The sequence below is a fragment of the Periplaneta americana genome, chromosome 5 (genome assembly GCF_040183065.1).
Source record: "Periplaneta americana isolate PAMFEO1 chromosome 5, P.americana_PAMFEO1_priV1, whole genome shotgun sequence".
Lineage (NCBI taxonomy): Eukaryota > Metazoa > Arthropoda > Insecta > Blattodea > Blattidae > Periplaneta > Periplaneta americana.
Window position 1 is genome coordinate 78,665,671 of NC_091121.1, and position 24,174 is coordinate 78,689,844.

At 33.1% G+C, this 24,174-nt stretch overlaps 2 protein-coding genes across 4 annotated transcripts in view; one reads left to right on the forward strand and one right to left on the reverse strand.

The window, feature by feature from the left end:
* Window positions 1–10,530: 10,530 nt before the first annotated feature.
* Window positions 10,531–23,771, reverse strand: dnk (deoxynucleoside kinase). 2 transcript variants are annotated; one of them, XM_069826043.1, is made up of 5 exons: window positions 23,637–23,771; window positions 18,906–19,104; window positions 17,347–17,596; window positions 14,322–14,476; window positions 10,531–13,416 (listed from the first exon to the last, which is right to left on the reverse strand). In XM_069826043.1, exons 1-5 carry the CDS (start codon window positions 23,657–23,659, stop codon window positions 13,270–13,272), a joined length of 774 nt encoding a protein of 257 aa, XP_069682144.1. In that variant the 5' UTR covers window positions 23,660–23,771; the 3' UTR covers window positions 10,531–13,269. The 2 variants fall into 2 exon arrangements, with proteins under 2 accessions (XP_069682144.1, XP_069682145.1); XM_069826044.1 differs by lacking the exon at window positions 23,637–23,771 and adding an exon at window positions 19,429–19,691.
* Window positions 23,768–24,174, forward strand: part of l(3)76BDm (trafficking protein particle complex subunit 8 homolog l(3)76BDm) — a 59,930-nt gene continuing 59,523 nt past the window's right edge. For both annotated transcript variants that reach the window (XM_069826040.1, XM_069826041.1), the window contains exon 1: window positions 23,768–24,118. In XM_069826040.1, the coding sequence (XP_069682141.1) occupies window positions 23,962–24,118 (157 nt within the window). In that variant the 5' untranslated portion in view covers window positions 23,768–23,961. The remainder of the gene's footprint in view (window positions 24,119–24,174) is intronic.

Below are 24,174 nucleotides of genomic sequence, written 5' to 3' on the forward strand. Positions count from 1 at the left end.
TGGTTATTGATACATCTGGTGGGACCAATGCACATGGGAATATTATAGTGAGGAGATGGGGGTTAAATTACTTTTGGTATAATATATGAAAAGTTTTGGTTATCCCTGAGCTATTGCTGTGTACATTTTCATAAAATGCCTATAATAGAACATTTCAGATCAATTCAATGATACAGAAATGCACTGCCAAGATAAATATTTGAATTTCTCGCAACATTTTTCTCTTTTCAGGAGAATAAAGCGCAAATTATTATACATATTTTTTTTTACAGTATTTCGTAATGTTACATATAGGGTAAAGGTTGGTAATATTGTGATACTAATAATATTATGATAGTTCTTTTTGAGAATTTTTTTACAATTTCACTGAGCAAGAGAAGGACCGGTTTTGTGCAGAAGCTTGTCCACGAACATTCCTTTAATATGTTGACGCAAAAAACTCTCAAAAAGAACTATCACAATATTACCAACCTTTACCCTATATAGAATACTTCTAAGCTTTTTGTGGAACCTCTCCTTGTGCCTGTTGTCAAAACTTTCTTTATTCATACAGAACTTTCAAAGCTACTATTTTGATATACATATTTAAGTTATTAGAGGTACTGAGTGAATATGGTTTTGCTACATTGTTTGTAATATAATTTATATATCACTAGCACATAATTTCCGTCTTTTTTATCAGTCTTTATCAAATTCTAATCATGAAACATCTAATACACGTGTTTCCCATTTATAAGGATTGTCACCATTGGATCTTCATAAATTTTCACGTAGAATAATTGCAGAATTTCATATTGGATGGCCTTTATCAGAGACGTATTGATTCCTGAAGCAGGATTCAGTCATTCCTCGGTACACCTATTTCGTTGCAAGCACGTGATAAAAGATTCACATAACATTTGCTAGATAAATGTTACATGCATTTGCTAAAATATTTAAGTATTTCTATGGACAGGTTTTCATATCCTTCAACAAAAATTATATTTATTGAATTTAATTTACTTTTAAAGTGAAATGTCATATTAAGAAAATGCTTTTTTGTTATTTTTAATTCTTCTACATCATCTTGTTTTACTTCTGTGTGAGGAATTAGTTTTGATCTATACATATCCATATGTATACCTTGCAAAATTTAGTATATTTTCTTTGAAAAACTTTTGCTTAAGAGTGACTAAAGCAAATTATTTCGTCCTTTATTTAAAAAAAAAGACATAAAAGCATAAATGTATCAGAAGAATATTACTAAGGTACATATTAAGATAACTTTCTAGAATACAATCAAAAGTAATTCTCAAGGGGTTGGATAATTACTGTTTTCTAATATCACATGCTACACTTACAATGTTTCGTTTGTCATTAATCATAAAATTAAAACAAAAAGACAATTTTTGTTCATTTTTGAAAGGGACCAATTGATTTAGTAGTTAAATCTTTCTAATTGTACACAGATCCTACACTTAAAAATATGACCAGCAATGAAAAACTAAAATTCTGATCGATCACTTTTTAAAGATACTTGAACATAAACTTTTCCTTCTATGAATGTGTTCATTCATTTTTTGAACAAGTATATGCATGTTTATATTGTTGATACTTCTGAAATGTGTGAGTATTAGAACTTAAAAAAATTGTTCCTTTATTTTTTATATGAAAAGTAGTGGTTTTTAAATAGTTACTAATATCTTTTGTTTGGATTTTTTACTTGGTTTTTTAACATCGCTGTTTCAACTACTATATTATTTAGTGTTGATGGGGTTGGTGATAGCAAGATGAGACTGAGCATTCACCGTAGATTATCTGACATTCGCCTTACGGTTGGGGAAAACCTCAGAAAAACCCAACCTGGTAATCAGTGAAAATCGAACCCGTGCCCAAGCGCAACTCCAGATAAGTAGGCAAGCGCCTTAGGTGACTGAGCTATGCCGGTGGCTCTTTTGTTTAGAATTTTCCATTTTTCCTTGTAATGAAACTCTCATTTAATGTCTCCTAAAGCAACAAATAGACTTATGTACATTTCCACTGTTCATTTAAATTAACTGATGGACTAATGTTCCTCTTTTTTCGTTTCCTATGAAATATAGGTTATTACTGGACTGTAGAATAGAAAGTTAGTGTTTATATATCGTCAGTTTACAAATGAAACACACTAAGTAAAAAAATATTACTTCTGAAAAAAAAGGCATATATAATGTACATAATGTATGTGTATGAACTTAGAATTGGAAAATTAAATACACAAGAAAAACAACATATTAAAAATAATATTTTGAGAATTCAGTTTCGTGAATATCTTTCAAAACGCCATTTCCTCAGAAGTATTATTTTTTCTTAATGTGTTTTGTTTGTAAGCCAATGATATAAGCATATATACAAGATTTGACATAACCTTCGACTTATTAGTATTAGAATTGCAATAATTATTATTATAGTATATTTTATTTCATGTCATATAATTTATTTGGAGATCTTACAGTAGCTTCATTGTGTGAGAAAATGACTATGGGACTTGAAATTATGTAAGTTTTTTTTTATTACCATTCCTTGTTCGTAACTGTCCACATAGAGAGTGGAGGGTTCTTTCTGTGGAAGAAGTTGCCAGAGAATGTTCTCTCTTTAAATAATACAATATATGTGTTAATTATAATTTGAAATCTTAACCTTGGAAATTTATTACATTTTATTTTTACTCACTTCTTTGAGGTTAGTTAGAGGATAAAGCACAGTATGCATTTCATCAAAGAAATGCATTATGGTGCACTGAAGACTAGTAAGCTGAAATACATTGTTCATATTTTTTAAACTCCAGTTTCTTTACAAATGATAATGAAAGTGCACATTTGAAAATCCAAATATTTTAGGACATTGAATTAAATACCGAACTAACAAATATTACATTAATAATGACTGAAAGATCTTAAAGGACTTCACTGACCCCCTTGATTCCAATATAATATGTCACTGATTGTGTTAGTACTCTTAAAGACTGTGCATAGTTAATGATTTCTTCCTATAATGTAATTATTATTACAATGAATGCACTTTCACGAAAATGCCCAATTAATAAAGATGAACTGTCCAGCAATCTAAAATCTAAAAGATTGCATCCCTCCGCCCTGGAAGTTGTGTTCTCAATGTAAGATCATTTGTTATTATTCTAGACCCGGGTTTGTTTTACGATGCTGCAAGTTCGTTCATTTCAAGTTGAAATTTCCTTCGAATTTGCTTTTAATTTTAGCGGGTAGAAATTAATGAAGGGTTCACTCTTCAGTATAATATCAATACTGTGGCATTATAATACATATCACTGAATGATTGTGATTCCTAAACAATGAATATGTAGATATGATTGTTTGTTTTTTCCTTTTAGTAAGATCAATAGCTTCCACCTTCCCCTATATATAATAAAGTAAACTTTATTGTGCAGAAATAAGTACATTATAGTTGTGATAAATTATAACAGAAAAAAAAGGTAACTGGACCCTTCTTGTTTATGGCTATTGCTCACTGGCAATCCAAAAATTTCCTAATAAGCTTACTTCATTAGAACTTTTTTTTAATATGCTTGCATGTATGGTGTGATAAGAATATGATATGAAATCAATTAGGCTACTGCTTTTTTCACAGTAATTTTGTTCTCTACCTCTTCGTACATCACATTTGTTTTTATAATGTAGTAGTATTTTAACATTATGTGCATGCGTTTTTAATAATATGTTATATAATGTTACTAAACGAAGGTGATAGTGCAATTAATATAAGTATATGATTTGTATAAACTGTTAAAATCTCACCCATATTAATAGAGTTCAAGAATAGATATAAATTTTATTACGAAATATATTGTCATAAATATTTCTCTTTATCCATTGTCATGTAAGTATATCATACAGTTTTATAGTACACTAACAAAAGAGTGTTGTTTAAATGGCGTGTTTGATATGGTGGAAGTACTAGTAAGTGTTCGTTATGTCTTGATGAATTGAGATCTGATTTCACCATCTTTCTGTCTTTGAAATAATACTTTCTAGTCAGAAAATTGAAATTATTTCATTACTGTCAAGCTCACACTTCATCCCGAGACTTACTGTGTTTACCACTCCTATTTTTGTAGGGACGATTTTCGAAGTCTGTAGCACCACATCTATTGATTCAGCTTACACAACACTCAGTTCTGACGAAATTCACGTTTAAAACTTCTTTGTCTCCCTGATAATTCTTCAACCTCCTCAGAATGATGCTAAACCAGCCTTTAACACTGATGTTCTATACTGCTATATTCCTCCCCTTCTCTCAGTGCTGAAAAAAATTACTGCAATAGAGTTAACATTTTGTGTTTGTACTTGAAGAGATGTGTATCCTGCAGGCTTGGGTATCCCATTATTTCTCATTGTAGGATTTAGGATTTGTGTACAAAATAAATGTTGCTTTTTCCATCTGTCATTATCCTAAAGAAAACGTCTGCTAATAAAACTAAAATATGGTAATCAATGATGGTAAAATGAAGTCTTAATTGAAGAATAATGCTGTGTTATTACACGTAAGACATTAGATGTAATGGGTGTACATTAACATATTTAACAAGATGGTGCAAGATCGAGATAATGTGTGTTGTAACTCTTACACAATTTTAGAAATGTCTTTCGTCCATTCAGGTCAAACCAAAGAGTAAATATATATATTTTGTCCAGCTGCCATTATTTTGAAACTTATTTTCACTTGTTTATTATAGTAGGCCTTTCGTTATTTCGTTATTAGACATTCCTTGTTATTCATTTATGACAGTTGTGGCTCAAGTTTCTGTGGAGGCCATTATGAGTTAAATGTTTCAAAGTATACGATTAAATGACTTCCAAAAACAAAAACTTTCCTATAAAGTTTCGTACATTACGCCATAGGACTGTATTAAAAGTATGCTGATGAGTGAATGTTGTTGAATTTCTCTTGAAGGTCTTACAATGTGTTTTGTCCCTTTACTTTTTTCGTTCCTTAATTTTTATCTTCTTTTTCTGTCTTCTTCATTTATAAATTCTTATTTTGTTTTTCGTTTTTTTTTCTTTCATTTTCTCGATATGAGTATGCGTGTTTCTGTGTATCATATTAAGCACTTTCGTTAATAATAAATTATGAAAAGACTAAATGTATGGCACTGAGCAAAATATTTGTTTACTAAATAATACTTCATTCCAGTAAAAACTGAGAAATGTGTTAGAGAAATATTATTTGTTAATGAAGTTCTAGACTTCCTCATAAAACTGTATCTATTGTTAGGCATAGTGAAATAATTTAATTTTTTATGCAGTAAGTTATAATGAGGTATTATGGCAGGGATGCGTAAAGATTGTAGCTTCTAATCTGCCACAGGCTTTGTGAATTTATATTTTTATTTCTTTAACTTCCTGCAGGTTAGGTATACAAAAATATCAAAATATCTGTTAAAAAAATTAATTACCCTATGTTATAATGATGGACATTATTTATCGAAGTATGTGTCTTTTTAAATGAAATGACATCGATGTAATAAAATGCATTGATCCAAGAATTAATATGGGATTGTGAAAGAAATTACACTAAAAATGCCTTTAAGAATATGCGGTACAGTTATGTGATGCATATATTGATTTTATAATTTCTTTCCATATACCCCAGTTGTGTTCCTAGTATTAAGAAGCAAATATTTTTTTTTAATGTAACTTACATGTCCTACATATTTCCTTTGATAAAAAATTATTTAAGCAAGTTAGGCTATATGATTATATTTTAGGAGATATCGAAAATTCTTTGCGAAAATGTCAAAACATGGAGTATAGTTTTGTTTCCTGTAGTTATTTCCAGAAATGTATGTACGTTTTTAAACTTCGGGGTGTATTTACAGGGTGATTCACGAGAAAAGGTAAAAAATTTAGAATGTGAATTCTGAAGTCATCCTGAGTCAAAAAATTTATATGAATATAGGTCCGTTTTCGAACGGTTACGGAGATATGGTTCTTTGATTTCACAAAAACTTCTGAGATTCCATTGTACTAACTCGCATTTAGAAACAGATAATGGACAAATTTAAAGTTTATATTCACGTCTCATATATACCTAATATTCTAGATGCTGGGATCGACGTTTTTGCACATTTTCAAAGGTACCTCCTTTTGCTTCAGTGCACTGTTGTGCTCGGGCATGAATTGCGCTCATTGCACGTGGCTGTTCTTTATGCCGCATCCAAAATACGGTCGATTAGCGCCTCTCTCGTTTCCCCCTTCCTTTGCTATACCAACTCTTTCATCCAACCCCATAGACAGTAGGTACTCTTCGATATGGTACCCTTCTGTTCGGAAAGCGTCGTTCATATTCAATGACACCACGCAAGGAACTTACATCGCACAAACCATAAACATACACAATATCGGCGTATTCTGTAGTCGAAAATTTATAAGGCATCTTGAAAAACACAACTTAACACTTCCAATAACTGTACCTGTATACTGTAACTAGGTAGCTGACTGAACTGCTGTGAATTGATAAGTGATAGTGTAGGCTATTTGTGTTATCTGCGGGTTCTGTGTCATTACATCAGACAAGGGCAGGTGATTGGACATTTGTAATGCCCCACCACCCAGTTTCTTTCTCTAATCTACATTGCTCACAATGCAGATTCCAGTGTTACGTCATTCATTGCGATCGTGCCTTGTCTCACTTTCTCACGTTAGCAGCATATGGTAATGTCTGATTCACATTGGGGCGAGACTTTTACCAAAAAAATGCATCTAGCTCCGCCATCGTTCGAAAACGGACCATGTTCATATGAATATTTTTCACTCAAAATGGCCTAAGATATCGTATCCTAAATTTTTTACCTTTCCTCGTGAATCACCCTGTAGAGTGTAAAAATTGTTTGTCTTTGGAACTGTTACCTGAATCATTCCATTTCAATAACTTGAGATATTACTAACACGTTTTCATAATTTAATTACAGTTGAAATTGATCATATTTAGTAGTTTCCTCTTTTATAGCTGTGTAATTCTTCAATATAATCAAGTATATAATTTATTTAATCACGCAGTACTTAACAAATAATTTTATGTGAATAAAATCATACTCCTTGTTTAGATTTTTATCATCGTTAACTGCACACATACAAAATACGAGGAATTATGCATATCAATGTAATAAATAAAAAAACCTTTCTGTTATGCGTTTTAAACATAAAATAACCTCATTTTGAAGCTCAGTTTTGTTACTTGTATTATATATTTTATGAATCACTGTATATTCATATGTAGTATTAAGTTTTTATAAAGTTTATTAATATCAAAGTATAAAGCATAATCAGTATACACATATTTTTGTATTTTAATCACGTTATATCATTGAAAATATTACATAAAATTCCTTATATTCCACATCTTTTAAGTGTATATATTGAAATACGGTACTAAGATATAATTCTGCATAAGTTTATCTCTTGGGTACATGTACTTCATACCCAACCAGAATTTACTTGTTCCAGAAGTGATTTCATGATTGTTGATACATATAGACGTTTTTAATATAGGCCTAAAGATACACAGGTGTAAGAGCATTGAGTATCTTTACTTTAAATAGTGGTATGGAATGATATTTGGAACAAAAGACTTAATACATTATACTTGGTATATGTTTTCACATTTATTTTAAGGAATCTTTTTTTTTACCTGATTTAGAAGGTAATGGTAACTGTTATGGTAGCAGCCAGGAGTCTTTAGTAACATAGACGTCACTTGAACACAGAAGGTAGATTAGAATCGATGTCTAAAGAAAGTGTTCAATATGTCGGCCATTCCCTCATATACTGTACATTCCTGAGAGCATCTGCAACAGCTGTTCCAAATTTTTGCAAAGGTAGAAATACAGTTAGAACTCAAGTTAATATTTTTCATGCTCAGACCTTGATCTCTGGAAGTCAAGTTTTTTTTTTTTTTTTTTCTTCTTCTTCTATATAAACACTCCTTTGTCTACGAAAATCTTCCTCTTGGAGACTCTGCACTTGCAGAACATATATGTAAAAAGACATTCCTCACGTGATTTCTGATGAACATTCCAGTGTGACACACCATTCTGCCGCAAGGACTGTTAGTATAGAGTCCTTTGCAATAGAGTTAAGGATATTTTCTTTGGTTTCCAAAACTTTTTGAGACAATGTTGAACCATGGCCATGACTTTGTGGTAACACACTACAATCTCTAATACAGAGTAATAAAAGTTCTTCTGGTAGGCGTCTTTCCATTTGGAAACGTTTCCTGGTAGATTTTGACAGTCTCTGTGGAATTTCAATGAGCTTCACCGTAAGTGACTATTACAGCAGTTTCGTTCTGGAAAAACTATTTTGCATAAATTATGGTTTCTTTTGATTGATTTGTACTTAAAGAGAATAACTGACTGAAATCAGCTGATCTGTAAGCTATTTGTCAGTAGCACATACTTTCGCCAGGTGATGTGGTCGAGCTTAGCTTACATATAACAATATCTAGAAATACATCGAGAACAAATGATTGCTATCATCAAAATATGTACATATATTACCTTAACTGAAGAAATAGGTGTTTTAATATATTTCAGTTTTCAGCAAAACTATTGGATAAATGAAAAAAACGTACGGTATTCCACATTTTAAAATTCCAAATAGCTGTGTTACCCCTTAGGTACTCAATACCCTTACACTATGTATGTGGTAGAGTTGATATTTTCTTTGGAATTCTTGTATAATACTTTAGTTATATCCGCCAATTCATTCAGATATAATGTAAAAAAAATTTAGTTGAGAGTTAGTACAAGTTAATTGTAGAGTATGAAGTTGGAGTTAAAAAACAAAAGTGATTTGATTACATGTACATACACGTCTATAAAGCAAAGAATATAATTGTGCTTGAATTACAGCTTTGATTGTGTAATAACGAACATAAATGAAATATATTTCAGTGCATCTAAGAATTTTTATATAAAACGAAGCAGTTAAATGTGTGAAAATGCATACATTAGATTGTGTAATACTAAGTTGATTTAACTGTACAAGTCTGCCACCATCAGGATATTTTCGCTCAGCATTGTTATGTTAGATGACTTCAGTCAAGATCATTAATACTTTATTAGCGCTGAATAGTTGCATAGTATATGAAGATTTTCTCCTACTAAGTTTGAATTTAGTATATTTTTAAGTTCAGTCTTTCATTTTAAGTTACGCATATTTCTTTAAGCAACTTACAGTTGGTTTGAGATTCTTCATTCTTAGTCAGGATTTCGTGTTAAGTTTTGTATGCTGTGCTTCGCAATTTAACAGTGAATATTGAGTCCACAAAAATGTTATTCTTTCCATTTCATATCAATTATTTGTATGATGGCAGTGTACATATTTAGAAATGTATGCCTTACTGTTCAAAATAACAAACATTTAAAGGTGAGGTACTGGTAACACATCTCTGTTAATTATGACTAGTCCATTTTGCATAAAATTACCACAAATAAGCACTAAACTATATAAACCACAATCACATTTACGTTAACTTTTCTTCTTGTGTCCAGAAGGATGCTGACAAATATAGTTTTACAGAATGTTCCTAGACCAAAAATATGTAATTGATTTTAAAAGTTGTTTTACTTACAATATTCAGTTATTTGTTAAAATATTTTGTGGCTTATTTGGCATTATTTTTTATATTTTATTTGGCAGATGTATGCCAAATTTAATGGAATATAACAGCATATTTTGCTCTAACAAATACAATTTCAAGTTGATACCTACAACACACAGTGCTTTCAAAGCTGATAGCAGATATTGTAATAGTAGAATTGATTTTAAGCGATGTGTTACCTTAATTTTATATATCTGTAAAAATGCCTTACTCCGAAGTGCACTGACGACATATTTTTTATAGAACATTCACATTTTTAGTCCTTGTATTCTGGCTTATCAAAAAAAAATAGTATTGTTACAGTATGATTTTATTTTATATGTAGGTATGTTAATTTGTGCTGTAAGGAAGCTGTGATAAAGGATACATCAATTTTTCCAGTTTTGAAAATAAAAAAAAAAATGGTACAATTTGCAAATCCGTTCTTTATTTAAGTATAAACTTCATCATACAATATGTATCTTATCTACATTATGTAAATATATTTAAAAACCCCGTGCTTTCCACTCTCACTCAAGCTGCAGGAGAAATGAAAAGCTCTTTGATCCAAAATCAAGAACAGGAACTTGGTGTCTGCATACTGTAAATTAACTTGAAATTGGGTAAGTAGTACAGTCTTAATAAAATGTGTTTTCTTTCTTTATGTAGTTATATTCACGAAGTGGGTTCAAATTCAATTATTTTCTAGTTATTACGGTTACTACCAATTTTAGTGTCTTTATACTCCTATAATTTTATCAGTCTTGTGAAATAAGATACCAATTCTACTGATGAAAAATATCTTGGAGACTAATGGTATTTTAATTAAAATTTCTATATTTTTGTTAGTATAAAATAATTGAAGTAAATTACTTTGGTATAAATTACGTAGACTAGGTCTTTAATCGTACTTTTTATTAATTTGTAGCAACTTTCTCGTCAATAAATGACACGTGAAGTTTCTGATAGTGAAGTACAACTTTGTAGAAGAGTACAGGAATAAACTGAGGTAAGACCTCTAACTGTACAACAGTAAACAATGGTCAGTGATAATATAATGAATATGACATAGTTAAACAACTTGTACTTCAATGCATATCACAATCTAGATGAATTTCTAGAGTAGTATTGATCTTAGAATGCATTCGACAATGGAAAGAAAAGGTAGCAAGCAGCCTTTTCATTTAGCAAATACTGTACGTAAATTTCCTTTTCTTCAAATTACTTGATAGCTAATACTGATGTTAAGTGATGAATGTCAGTATTTATATTTTATTACATTATCCAGTTCCGAATGTTCTGACATGTATTTGTGTGGAGTGTACCCAGCAATGTCACCTTTCCCTCTTCCCAATACAGAGATCATGTTAAGTCTCCACTGAAAGAAAGCATCATATTTTATAGTGTGATCGCAGGGAAAGAACCAACTTCTAACAGTTCTGTGAAGTATATTTTTTAACTTCCTTTGGCTTCCGAATCCCCCAGCCAATAGGAACTGGATATGTCACTCATCTTCCTGATGCAGCACGAAGTGGACACGACATTGTCACATAGATAAATTCCCTAACTTTTCTTCCGCTCTTATCAGCCCGACTGTCCACCTGCCTGCCCTCCACTTATCTGCCATCAGGGTAAGGGAAAAGAAATGCTATTTAGTTGCAACATCGCACTTTGGCTCTGTACATTCAATACCACCTAGTACATTCCATGTAGAAATGTCAGAAGTTGCATTTTTCTCTGCAATCATAATAATAACCAGGTCCGGATTTTTAGGTTTTAAGAAACTAAAATTAGGTTTTTTCAACCCATGTTTTACGAATTTTTATGATTTTAAATATCGTATTTAGGAATTTATACGTTTTTACGAAGAAAAAAAAAAAGCAACATACTATTAATGAATTGTAATACTATTAGGCTTAAAATATGTGTTATTATAACATTGTAATTCTAAAAGTAACCATATGACTCGCATGGTGATGACGAAATGTTTTATGGAACCATTTGCCAATATTAGCCTAATACATATTATGTTACCAACACTGTATCTTTATTAAATTATTACAGCTGCAACCCACACATTTAATTAGTACTCCTAACATGACACTGAACAATGAAATATATGGGATGTAAATAAAGTAGTGGCAACACTGCCATAAATGGGTCTTGCGCATTCATATGCGATATGAGACAACTGGTGATAGTAGTTGGAGATATCGATGTATTGAATGATAAAACCAGTTGCTATGACAACAGATGTTATTGTTCGTGGTTAAATGTAGAGCACTATTTTTAACTGCTATGATGCATGTTTACTACTTTAGCAGTGATTGTGGATAAAAATCGAGGTAGCCCGTGATAGAAATGCACGCCAGTGTCATCAAGGGTTACTTGAAGCTTGTGGCAACAATGCACTACCGTATCAGACGGTTGCAAGATGGGTCTCTGCACATTTCATACGGGTCAGAATGAGATGTCACAAGTGGCTCACACAAACTCTTTAGATTAAGATGCTAGGTGTTAAATTACGTAAAGAAAAAGTCGTCTAGATTAACCACAGATAAGGGTAAATTAATGTGAATTTTATAGCATTTTCTATATTCCATTCATACAGTGACCTAAAAGTCTAATCACTACTCAATCAGTAGGTTCTCACCAAATGTGGGTGCATAGAATAGTTCTGAGAGGCAGAATTTCTCCTAGTACAATATTTCAATCTTATCTGTTTCAATCCATCATTATTCTGTTATCATCCTATTTTAAGTATTTTTCCTAAAAATTCCCTATTGATGAAAGAGGACGCAAAATAAATACTAATTGTGTTGCATTATACTGAGAGGAAAAAGTTAAAAAGAAAGTATAAAGTTTTATAATAGCCAAAAATTTAGGACAAAAGTAACGGAATTCGAAATTGAGATGACTCAGTCAAAAGGTAACTTCACTTCCCTTTGGAAGGCCACAGATCCGAATTCAAGCAAAGACTTATTCTTTTTTCCTTCCCATAAGTTTAAAAATTACTATAGAGTCCATTCTACCTTCTAAAAAGTAAAGCTGATTTAAATTGTTATCTTCCTCCCTGTCTCTTGATCATAAAAGCAGCAAAAATTATCTTCCTACCCATAAGATGGCTAGGACATCTAATGAGGATGAATGATAAAGACATTCCCAAAAAAACTTTCGTTCAGCGAGACATGGGACCAAAGAAGACGTGGACTACCAAAATTGAGATGGCTGGATGGTGTAACGGACAACTTGGCTAAAGTGGATGATGATGATGATGATGATGATGATGATGATGATGATGACGACGACGACGACGACGACGACGACGACGACGACGACGACTCCATGTGTATCTTTATATGTTTAAAGCAGGTCACCAAAGAGCTTTGCAATTATAATATCGTATGGCTAAATATGTGCTTCTTAATTGATTATGAAGCAGTTATTAGAACAGGATTTTTTTTAATTTAGTTTAGTTTGTTTATTTATATACACAAATCATAATTAATTAATCTTTTCATATTTTACATTATTTACTGACTTCTTGACTGGCCATAAAAATATCACATGATAATAGTGTACTGATATTTGTTTTCTTAATCTTGGAACTAATGCCGCCTTTTGTCACTGACATTACATGGAATGACCTTCAGAAAGAATGATCGGGGAAGGTATTTCTGCTTCTTTACTGCTCTGTTGTTGGAAAATTATTCTTGGTTCACTCTTGCGGTATTCTTCTTCCATGCCAACCAAGTCACGATTGGCATCCAACACTAATACCTGTCAACAAAAAAAAATATCGTAATAAATAGGAATAGTGGTAATAGTTAACTCACAGAATGGATTAATGTTTCTAAACGCGAGCTTTCATAAAACAACATTTATAAAATTTTAGTCTTCAGCATCCCAAATGCAAAGAAGCTTTTTTTAAAAAGTTGTAATGATGTAAAAATTAACTTTAGTTAACTTTTAAGCACTGGTATGCATTACTTTTCAACATAGTCACCAAGTTTGTCCAAAGACTTGTTCCAATGGTAGATCAAGTCATCGATGCCAGCATAGAATAAATCTGTATGAAAGCTTGCTAAATGGCTTTATCAGTGTTGAATCGCTTACCACCAAAGTGCTTCTTCAACAGTCCAAAGAAATGGAAATTACTACTGATTAAATTTCCAACTTCTTTACTGTGTTAATATTTAAGATTTACCTTGGCTGACTAGTTTCGAAGTCTTGTTCTCCATTGTCTATAAGCTTTGGACAATGAAGAACAAGACTTCGAAACTAGTCAGCCAAGGTAAATCCTGAATATTAACACAGTAAAGAAGTTGGAAATTTAACCAGTGATATATAAGTGTTAAAAGTGTATATAGAAAAATGATGGAAATTACTAGAAGCACCGATAAGGCTGTTTAGTAAGCCGTCATGACATGGCTTCAGGGACTTGATACAGATTTATTCTATGCCAGCATCGATGACTTGGTCTACTGTTGGAACAAGTGTTTGGACAAGCATGGTGACTATGTTGAAAAGTAATGCTTACCAGTGCCCTACTACTGGGTAAAATAAAGTTTGTTCATGGGAGCTCTTGTTACCTCGTATTAAAATCTCTTCTTATGAATCGATACATTGGAAAGCAGTTCTCTACAATCAATGTTAACAGAATAAACGTAGACAATAAAACTTACTGGTGCAGGACAGTGGAATCTTGTTTTGTGGAACAGCCAGTCTTCATGTAATACATGCAGTTTCCTTAGGTAATCCAGAGGTACACTGGTCTCCTCTTTCCTTGCACGTCTTCGCATTCGTTCATACACAACTTCTGGGTCAGTACGTAAATACACTACAAAAAGAAACATAACCTAATGTGAATTATTAAGAATTTGTCTGTAGTCGACATTCTACTTATGTGTATTACGGAATAGTTGATCAACTGTTGCCTAATTTTACATTATCGTAACTTCAATTTGTGTATCACCATACTGATATTGTAAGTTGTTATGTCAACATAATCTCCATTCTTAAATTTTGTTCCTTCAGAAGTACTGGTACTATCTCGAAACAAATCGTTAGTATTATGTTTCACAATGGATGTTGTCTTCAAAATCAATTTTATGTATAGTACAAAAAACAAAATGGATCTTTATAGTTTTTTAAAGCACACTCAGCAGAAACTCTTTTTAGCAAAAGAGCAAAATATAGCTACTACAAAAGTGAATGTATTTGGTAAGTAAAATTACAAACTAGAGAGAAATGAAAGTATTGTGACAGCCATCCCGAGACTCGAACACGCTTCCTTCAAGAGAGCAGGTCGCGCGTGAGTCGACATGGGCTCCACAGAGCACTAGGGGACGGCGTGCGGCTTGGAGAGGCGAGGGGAGGTTGCTCGCACAACTGCTACGTGCGGAGTGAAGGGGGGGACGGACCCTCCCGAATCTTCCAGAAGTCCGTCCGAAGTGGAGATATCCAGATAATTCGAGAGGACACCCGTAGAAGTTTCTCGTAACTATGGTTTAGTTATAAAAGAAGAAACGCAAGTGAAATTCATTCAGTCAGGAAGGCAGTGTTGTTAAAGTCAGTGGAGAGCAAGCTAGACAGTCTTGTGTAGCAGTGAAGCCAGCTTCGAGACCAGAGCGCGACTTGAGTTGTGTCCGTAACTGTGGAGCCTGAAGCCCGGAGTTCGAGTGCAGTGGACTGCAGTTGGGGGACCTGAGTTCGAAGTGCAGCGGATCGTCTCTGAAGGTCTGAGGTTCGAGATTCTGTGAACGCGAGTGATTGAGCTAGAAGAACTAGCCAAGACAAACGAGCTGTGAACTGAGAACTGACAGTTCTGTGTTGTAAATAGTGCTTTGTGAATGTTAGTTAAGATTAACAGTTCATTGTTGTTCGTAATAGTCCAAGTAAATTGTCATTGTCGTTTGTGGAGTGCAATAACGAACGCTGTGTTGCTGTGCGGAGAGCAAATGCCATTGTTGACGGGAGTGCAGTTAAATTGTAGAAAGTGAAGAATTATTGTTGAGATAATAAAATTACATTGTTGTTTAGTATAAAAACGTTACAGTATATAAGCTTATTGATGTGATTTATTTCACAGTCAACGAGACCAAGACTATAAGGACCATTGGTGAACTGATAATTGCTGATCATATCATATGTTAGTAAATTACTTTTTGCTTTTCTCCTTTTTTCTTTCTGTGTCATTCTCTCTTTTTCTTCCTTCGGAACTTTCTCAATTTCTTTCTTCCGTTATATTCATTCATTCATTTATTCATTCACTTAATCACTCACCCATTCATTTTACTTATAATCATTTATTCATTTACTTGCTCAATAATTATGGTACAGTAATTAGTTCATTCATTCATCTGTTTTCATCCTTAGACATTTTACTCGTCATGATTTGGCACTTGTACTTTATCTTATGCACTAGATCATTGGAATCCAAACTTTTTGAAAGGCAAGACTCACTTTTAGGCAAGTCATTTGTTTCTGACTCCCACTACCATCCTGGTACTTAACCCCATTCGAAAAATATAAATCCCTGTAAAATCGAAAACAACTATAATTTTACTCAAAACCAGTGGATACCACCCAACTTTTGATACGAGAAGACGAGAAATTAGAAGTGCAAAAGCCTATTTCCAAATCTTTTTGGCTTCTTAGACTGGCCTTCCTTGCTGACATATTTTCGAACACTTAAACACTTTGAATAGTACTTTGCAAGGCCAAAGTGTTAACACAATAATAGCCAGAGATAAAATCGACGGATTTATAAGAAAATCTGATTTCTGGTCGACATCATTTGACAAAAATAAATTTGATTCATTACAGTGTATTAAAGAACCATAAAAATTATTATTATTATTATTATTATTATTATTATTATTATATTTTATTTGTTTATTTAACAATGCTGTATCAACTACAGCATTATTTAGTGTCGATGGTATTGGTGATGCCGAGATGAAGCCGAGGATTTGCCATAGGTTACGTGACATTCGCCTTATGGTTGAGGAAAACCTCGGAAAAAAAATCCAAGCGGGAATCGAATCCATGCCCAAGTACAACTCCAGATCAGCAGGAAAATGCGCTACTGCCTAAGCTACGTCAGTGACCTATTATTATTATTATTATTATTATTATTATTATTATTATTATTTCTTCTCTTTCAATCATGTATGAGGTGCTCGTCTATTCGTCTTTACAATTCCTGATTCCATCCATTCATGGATCTACCATGATTCTCTATCTGGACAATAATTATACAGTAGTTCAGTGCTGAAGGTAATAGTCCTGTTCCTTGCACCTATGAATATGTCAAATCCAATTAACTTTCATTTATTGAATATTATTCATTTTCATTCATACACTTTTAACACTTGTACGAGTATATTATCAATGATAATGTTAAAACTTTTAAATTAATAAATTATGATGCTGAACTGTGTTAATTATTGAAACTTAATAAGGTGAATTTTATTACAGAATACAATGTTCAATAATACTTCACAGCTTGATTTTTATATTTCCAAATAATTGCTAGTATATTTACAATAATTCATTATCCCTAATAATATTTAAAAATAAAGTTTAGGAAGGAAATTTTCTTCAGACTGAAAAATAAAGTTTCATGATATTAGAACAACAATTTTAAGCAACAATACACTCGATTAACACTGAGTTGATATAACTTTTATAAATTATAAAAATTACCTATAAGATCTCCCCCAACATCAAGATGGGATGTTATCCATTTAAACCATTTGTCTAAGACGACATACTCGCAAGCTGGCATGCCAGAATCGAACAAGTTTTCCACAAAGCAATATCTTGCACTGTATAATGATCTTTCCATCATCTTCACTGGAAGAGGTGACGGACGTAAATGCGTATCCAGCATTGTTAAAAGAGCATATGTCTGGAATGTTAAGCCCCAGCGTAGTTTATCTTCATAAAATAAGTCCTGTAAAGAAATCAAAGTGTAATATTTATTTAACCATTTCATATGCCATAATATTTGCATGATCAAGTGTAAATTTAACTCCTTTCTACGAGGTGTGCCTAGAAAGTATCCAGTCAAATAATTTAAAAAAAGAATAGCCTATATGTCACAGTAGTGGCTTAGTGCCCTTCAAAAATATTCCCTTGAGACATTTATCTCAGTGTCCCTTCCATTCGTAAAAACAGCTTGCAAAGTCCTCTTTCGAGACTAACTTAGGCTGTCATGTTCTCTTTAATCTGATCAATATCTGCAGCTTACTTCTTTTAATAGTGATTTTAATTCTGGAAAAAGCCCGAAAATCGCAGGAGTGAAATCTGAAGAATTATAGGAGACTGACAGACCTAGATGATTTGATGTGTTGAGAGAGAGAGAGAGAATGTGTGTGTGCATGAGGCACTAGAATGATGATGTATGTATCTGTGTATATACTGTACATGCATTCATTCATTTCATACATACAATCTTATTCATGAAAGCATTGATATGCAGGTTGTTTCGAAATTCCCATTACAAACTCCTAACTCTTGTAGAAGGGACTGAGGAGAAAACGTTTTCAATAGGAACCCATATCCGAAAACATATTTCCAGGCTATAAATAAAACAAGTTTAAATCTCTTGCCTCAGACAACAGCTGGCATTAAAAAGTGATAAATTAATATTCATAGACGGGATTCTAACTCACGATTATGGCAAGCAACTTCAGCATCAAAGTTTTACTATAACTATATATTCAATTTATGACGTTCAAGGAACATTAAATACTACATTTCTGTAGGACCTACTATAGGTGAACTGTTTGACAGCCTGCTTAAAAACTTGTTATAGCCTATATCACAGCACGAGTGCGTGTTTGTTGCTAAAAATTGAAATTCTACTCTTTTAGACAGTATTGTTAATAATAAATTTCTAAATTATAGACATCAGCTCAAAGAATTTGAGTGACCACAAGGGTCCTGAATACTTATTGTATTACATATTGTCTTTACTTTACAAGAAAATAGTCAAAAGATAAGAATTAATTGTATGTTATGTTATGGTCTGTTCTTCATACGTAATTCTGGATAGCAGAAATGGTATAATGAACTGCAGAACTGTCGTTTATACAATCTTAATACAATGTAAACTCTGCTGTAATTTTTATAGGTGATAAATAGGATATATAGAATTTTGTATCTATGAAATTAGAAGTCAAAAGTGAATTATCAATGGATGCAGTGCAGAAAGAAATTATGTTGATTCAAAATTCAGAATTAAATGAAAACATACTTACAAGTAAATTGTGACCATCCACATTTCTCCACATTTCGATAGGTTCTGCGAGCAAATGCACATTAGTACCAGCAAAATGGTTCAAGAAAGTAGTCTTCCCGCTCCCAATATTGCCTTCAACAAACACTGTGAAGGGTCTGTTTCTCTTGGATGATACTGCATCAACCATTATTCTGTTGTTTATCGAGCGTATTGTTGATCTGTTCAAAAGAGTGCAATTGCAGTTAAATTAAAAAAAAAATAGCTTCTTATACAGATGACTTTTTTCAATTATTGTTTCTATATGATATTGTTCAGATTATCAATATTTAATTATTGTCACAGTAAGTGGAGATAGAACGATTTCCTTGGAGGAAGAGGGGGTACAAACGGATGATAAAATAAGCTAATTCATAAATACGTATTCTTATCACGAGCATACGAGTGCTCCCACAAGTGTGCTTGCATTTAAAAACAATACATATACGTAAACGTTGATTTGTATGGTATATTAATTTGCAAATAAACCTATTATAACTCCTCACAATTATGTTTTCTTCATACATGCTAGAGAGAGACAGTAGCATGTATCGTGATGCGAGCTTATATCACTTTGATCCATATCTCCGCCTGTGCTTGTCACATATCTCCATTTCCACTGTTTCTCTCGCACCCCTTACTCACTGGACACTAAAGTTACTGGGCTCAAATCGCCTGTGTAAATTGAATAATGTCACATGTAGCCTACCATGAGAATTTATTACCACGGCAGTTATTAAAATTAACTGGACGATCTACCCAGTTAAAATAGTCTGGTGAGAACATTTATTATGTCTCCTGTCTGAAAGTTTTCAGATTGTTGGATGCTGCCGCCTTAACATTTTCCTGTCATTTCCATCATTCTTAATTGTCCTATTTCAAAAATTCAAATTTCGTAATCATGAAGTAAATTGAATGTTCATCACTATGTAAAAGCATTTCTCTGCGTACTTCATGTATTAGTGTATCTTATAGTGTCCCACAAACTTATCAGAATCTATTTCAACATACATTTTTATCAACCTTGTAAGAGATCTCAGATCACAGAGAATTAAAAGAATATCGTTGAATTTAATTACAGTAATTAGGATACTAATTTTCCTGTATTAGGTAAATGATATTGTTTGAATTTTCTTTGTGAATATGTTTATTTTGATAAGTTTAAAAACAACACTAAAGAAAAGAGGTAAAATATCAAAAGTGTTGCACACATTATTGAGACGTCTAGAGGAAGATGTCCAGTAATAGACCTACATTTCTGGACCTTGAAATGAGAAGATAATGTAGTCGGCACTACCTCCTGCCGGCTCTATAATGCCATGGAAAGACTGGTACATACTCAATTTTATAGAAAGCAAAGTGAAGCCCGGAGCCGTACTTGGAGGAAAAAGGGAATTCAACAATACGACAGTTCTGTGTGAAATTTGGTCTTTTAGTTAGCCTACAGTGTTATCTCCATTTTCACGAAACGAATTCTACACTTATGCATGTAATCATTCATTCATAGTGTTCTGCCCAAGGACAAGTCTTTCACTGCAAACCCAGCATTCTCCAGTCTTTCCTATTTTCTGCCTTCCTCTTTGTCTCTTCATATGATCCATATAGGCTATCTTAATGTCGTCTATCACCTGATATCTTCTTCTGCCCCAAACTCTTTTCCCGTTTACCATTCCTTCCAGTACATCCTTCAGAAGGCAGTTTCTTCTCAACCAGTGACCCAGCCAATTCCTTTTCCTCTTCCTGATCAGTTTCAGCATCACTCTTTCTTCACCCACTCTTTCCAACACAGCTTCGTTTCTTATTCTGTCTGTCCATTTCCCACATTCCATCCTTCTCCATATCCACATTTCAAATGCTTCTAGTCGTTTCTCTTCACTCCGTCATAATGTCCATGTCTCTGCCCCATACAATGCTACACTCCACACAAAGCACTTCACTAGTCTCTACCTTAATTCTTTCTCCAGAGGTCCGCAGAAGATGCTTTGTTTTTCTATTAAAAGCTTCCTTTGCCATAGCTATTCTCCTTTTGGCAGCAGCTTATGTTACTGCTTATAATACAGCCCAAGTATTTGAAGCTGTCCACTTGCTTTACTGCCTCATTTAGAATTCGCAAGTTTGTCTTCTTTACTTTTCTTGCTATGACCATGGTCTTCGTCTTGTTGGCATTTATCTTCATTCCATACTGCTCTCAGTTCTCGTAGCATGTGTTGTCTCTAAGAAAAATAGAGGAGGGGAGAAGGAGAATGTCAGGACTTTTCTTTAAGACCTCATAATAATAGAGGCGCCAACATTTTTAATTTGGAGAGATATTTTGAGGGGCAGAATTTAATCAAGGTGGATACGTCTTGCTTCTTCTGCTCTTTATTATTTAAATTATTGGCAAATGTTTAATATTAGTACTGACACAAGTTAATTTCCAACTGCGTAACTCCTACACGCGGAAACAATAATATGTAATCAATATTTACTCTGTATTTAACAAATTAAAACATGAAAATTTGTTAACGCACAACGAATAGTGAAGTTGCGAAAAAATTGTTAAAGTAAAGGTGTGAGTTAAATAAAATAATAATTAAATAATGAATAAACAAGGTTTTCTGTGTGTTGTACGAATTTCGGTTGAGGCAAAAATCATGAACGTGGGTTGACTTTGGATGGGAATGGACACTGGTTGACGAAACTAGGAATCCTCTCAACTGGCGAAATGTCTGATCTGTAAAGACATTCTTACAAAAGTAGGCTATTGTTGGCATTATAATGTAATTATACGAGTAATGATAATAATAATAATAATAATAATAATAATAATAATAATAATAATAATCATCATCATCAACATTATTATACAGAGATATACAATCAAAGCAAATCATTGTAGTCTGGATCCCTTCCCATATGGCAGCGAAAGAAGCAACTCGTCTTCTTATACAGCAGTGGTCGCAAATCAATTCTTAATACAGAGGCAGCGCGAAGGGGTAAGGCAAGATCTCCCTCCCCTTAGCCATCACTTGTTCATTCAATGTTAAGCAGTTTGAGTCTTCTTCCCCCCTCCTCTACTTTCCCATTTGCTGTGTATTGCGGACTGCATTTTATATGCCGACTACTGCTATATTATAGGATACGGACATTGACACTTGGCATAATATAGCCACTCACCTCAAATAAAATAAATGAGCTATGGTATAGGCCTACCAATTGGCTTCAAACATCTACTAACAAACTCAGGGAAATCAGATTTGTTTCTAGTTTGTCCTATCCAATCAAACATTTATGCCGAAGGAATCACGTTCTCATCAACTGATGTGTACCCGTACTGGACATACCAAGGTCATATATAGGTTTTTTCTTTTACTTGGTTATTTAACGACGCTGTCTCAACTACGAGGTTATTTAGCATCGATGGAATTGGTGATAGCGAGATGATATTTGGAGAGATGAGGCCGAGGATTCGCCATAGATTACCTGACTTTTGCCTTATGGTTGGGGAAAACCTCGGAAAAAAACCCATCCAAGTAATCAGCCCAAGCCGGAATCGAACCCGCGCCCGAACGCAACTTCGAATGGACAGGCAGGCGCCTTAGCCGACTGAGCTACGCTGGTGGCCATACATGGTAACATGGTTATTTACTAAAGGAGAAACCTCCTCCAGTTTGTAACACTTGCAGTGAAACTCTTTCTGTCAAACACACATTTCAGGACGTCCTCAATATATTTTCTTCTTAGTTGGTTATTTAACGACGCTGTATCGACTACTAGGTTATTTAGCGTCGATGAGATTGGTGATAGCGAGATGGTATTTGGCGAGATGAGACCGACGATTCGCCATAGATTACATGGCACTCACCTTACGGCTGGGGATCGAACCCGCGCCCGAGCGCAACTTCAGACCGGCGGCAAGCGCTCCTCAATAGATCAGCTACGACAGCAACTAAAAATCCGTGAGTAAAATTGCAAAACCTTTAGGTGAACCTTCTTACTTCATTAGCGTCTTAAAGTTGTTTTTTTTTATTTTATTTTATTTTTTTTTTCAATTTAACTGGATCATTTGATAAAATTACATAATGTAAACTAAAGCGTAAATAAATCAACTTGTTAAATGTTATGTTATTGTCAAAAACACGTTTGTAATATAAAGAATGTCGCGACATGACTTTTGTTAGAAGTTAAAAGCGACAATAAATAATAATAATAATAATAATAATAATAATAATAATAATAATAATAATAATAATAATAATGATAAAATGCCAGTTACTGTTTATTTTTAATCATAATTTTTCTCGTTAAATAGTAGCAGTTAATAATAATAATAATAATAATAATAATAATAATAATAATTTAGTCTTCTCGTAAGTTTGACTTCCACCGCTTTCATGTTATTTAGGCTACATTACTTGCTGACATTTAATTTCATAGTTAGCGCAATAAATAATCATGAACGTGACAGATTGTAGTATGGTCCTCAAGGTCCTCGTTGTGCGTATACACTTAATATTAAATCTGTAATACTATTATTTGCTGATATTAAAACATATATCATATATGTTAAAAATTAAGTAACACTCCTTGATGAAATCATATCCCACTTCGATCTGCGTTTCATCCTCATGAGTGGTGTCTGCATTAATTTCTGAACCTAACCTATCTTAATAACCTTTCATTACTCACTTTATCTTCTTAAAAGAAGACATTAAAAATATAGCAAATCCAATACCTGAGAGGCTTGTAGAATGCCATCCCGCAAAAGATAAAAATGAATTAGAAAATATATGCATGAATGTGTTTATGTCGACAGTTCTATGCAATTTTACACCATTCCAGAAAACAGCTGAGTAGTAAACATGGCGTCAAGTGTGTGGAAATTGAGTGAGAGGTGATCATAAAGTGAAATGGCTTGCATATTACCGTCATTAAATAATGATGGATCGTCTTTATTATAATAAATAATAATTTATGATATATATTTCAACTCGTTAGTTAATTTCGTGTTAATAAACGGTGTGTAAGGAAGGTGAAAGTGTAAAAGAATTGGCATCACCATGGCTCAGTGCAAGTTGACACCCCACGAATTTATACAAAATGCATTTTCACCTATGGTGGCTGTTATGTGCAGCCAGCTGGTTGACCAGACATGCCAAAAGAATAACCTTTCATTTATAGAAATGATACAGCCGTTTTGTAAACTGAACACAGAAGGTTTGTGTTAAAAGTATGAAAGTGTGAACCTAACCTTAATCTATGTAATGTTTATA

What these genes read in the sequence shown, in the direction of transcription:
- dnk (XM_069826043.1), bottom strand. Translation starts at nt 23,659, where the DNA reads ATGGCATTCTACAAGCCTCTCAG. An exon ending in GCATTCTACAAGCCTCTCAG is followed by an intron (nt 19,105 to 23,636) that starts GTATTGGATTTG and finishes TCTTTTGAACAG; the next exon opens with ATCAACAATACGCTCGATAA. An exon ending in TGGATGGTCACAATTTACTT is followed by an intron (nt 17,597 to 18,905) that starts GTAAGTATGTTT and finishes ATTTCTTTACAG; the next exon opens with GACTTATTTTATGAAGATAA.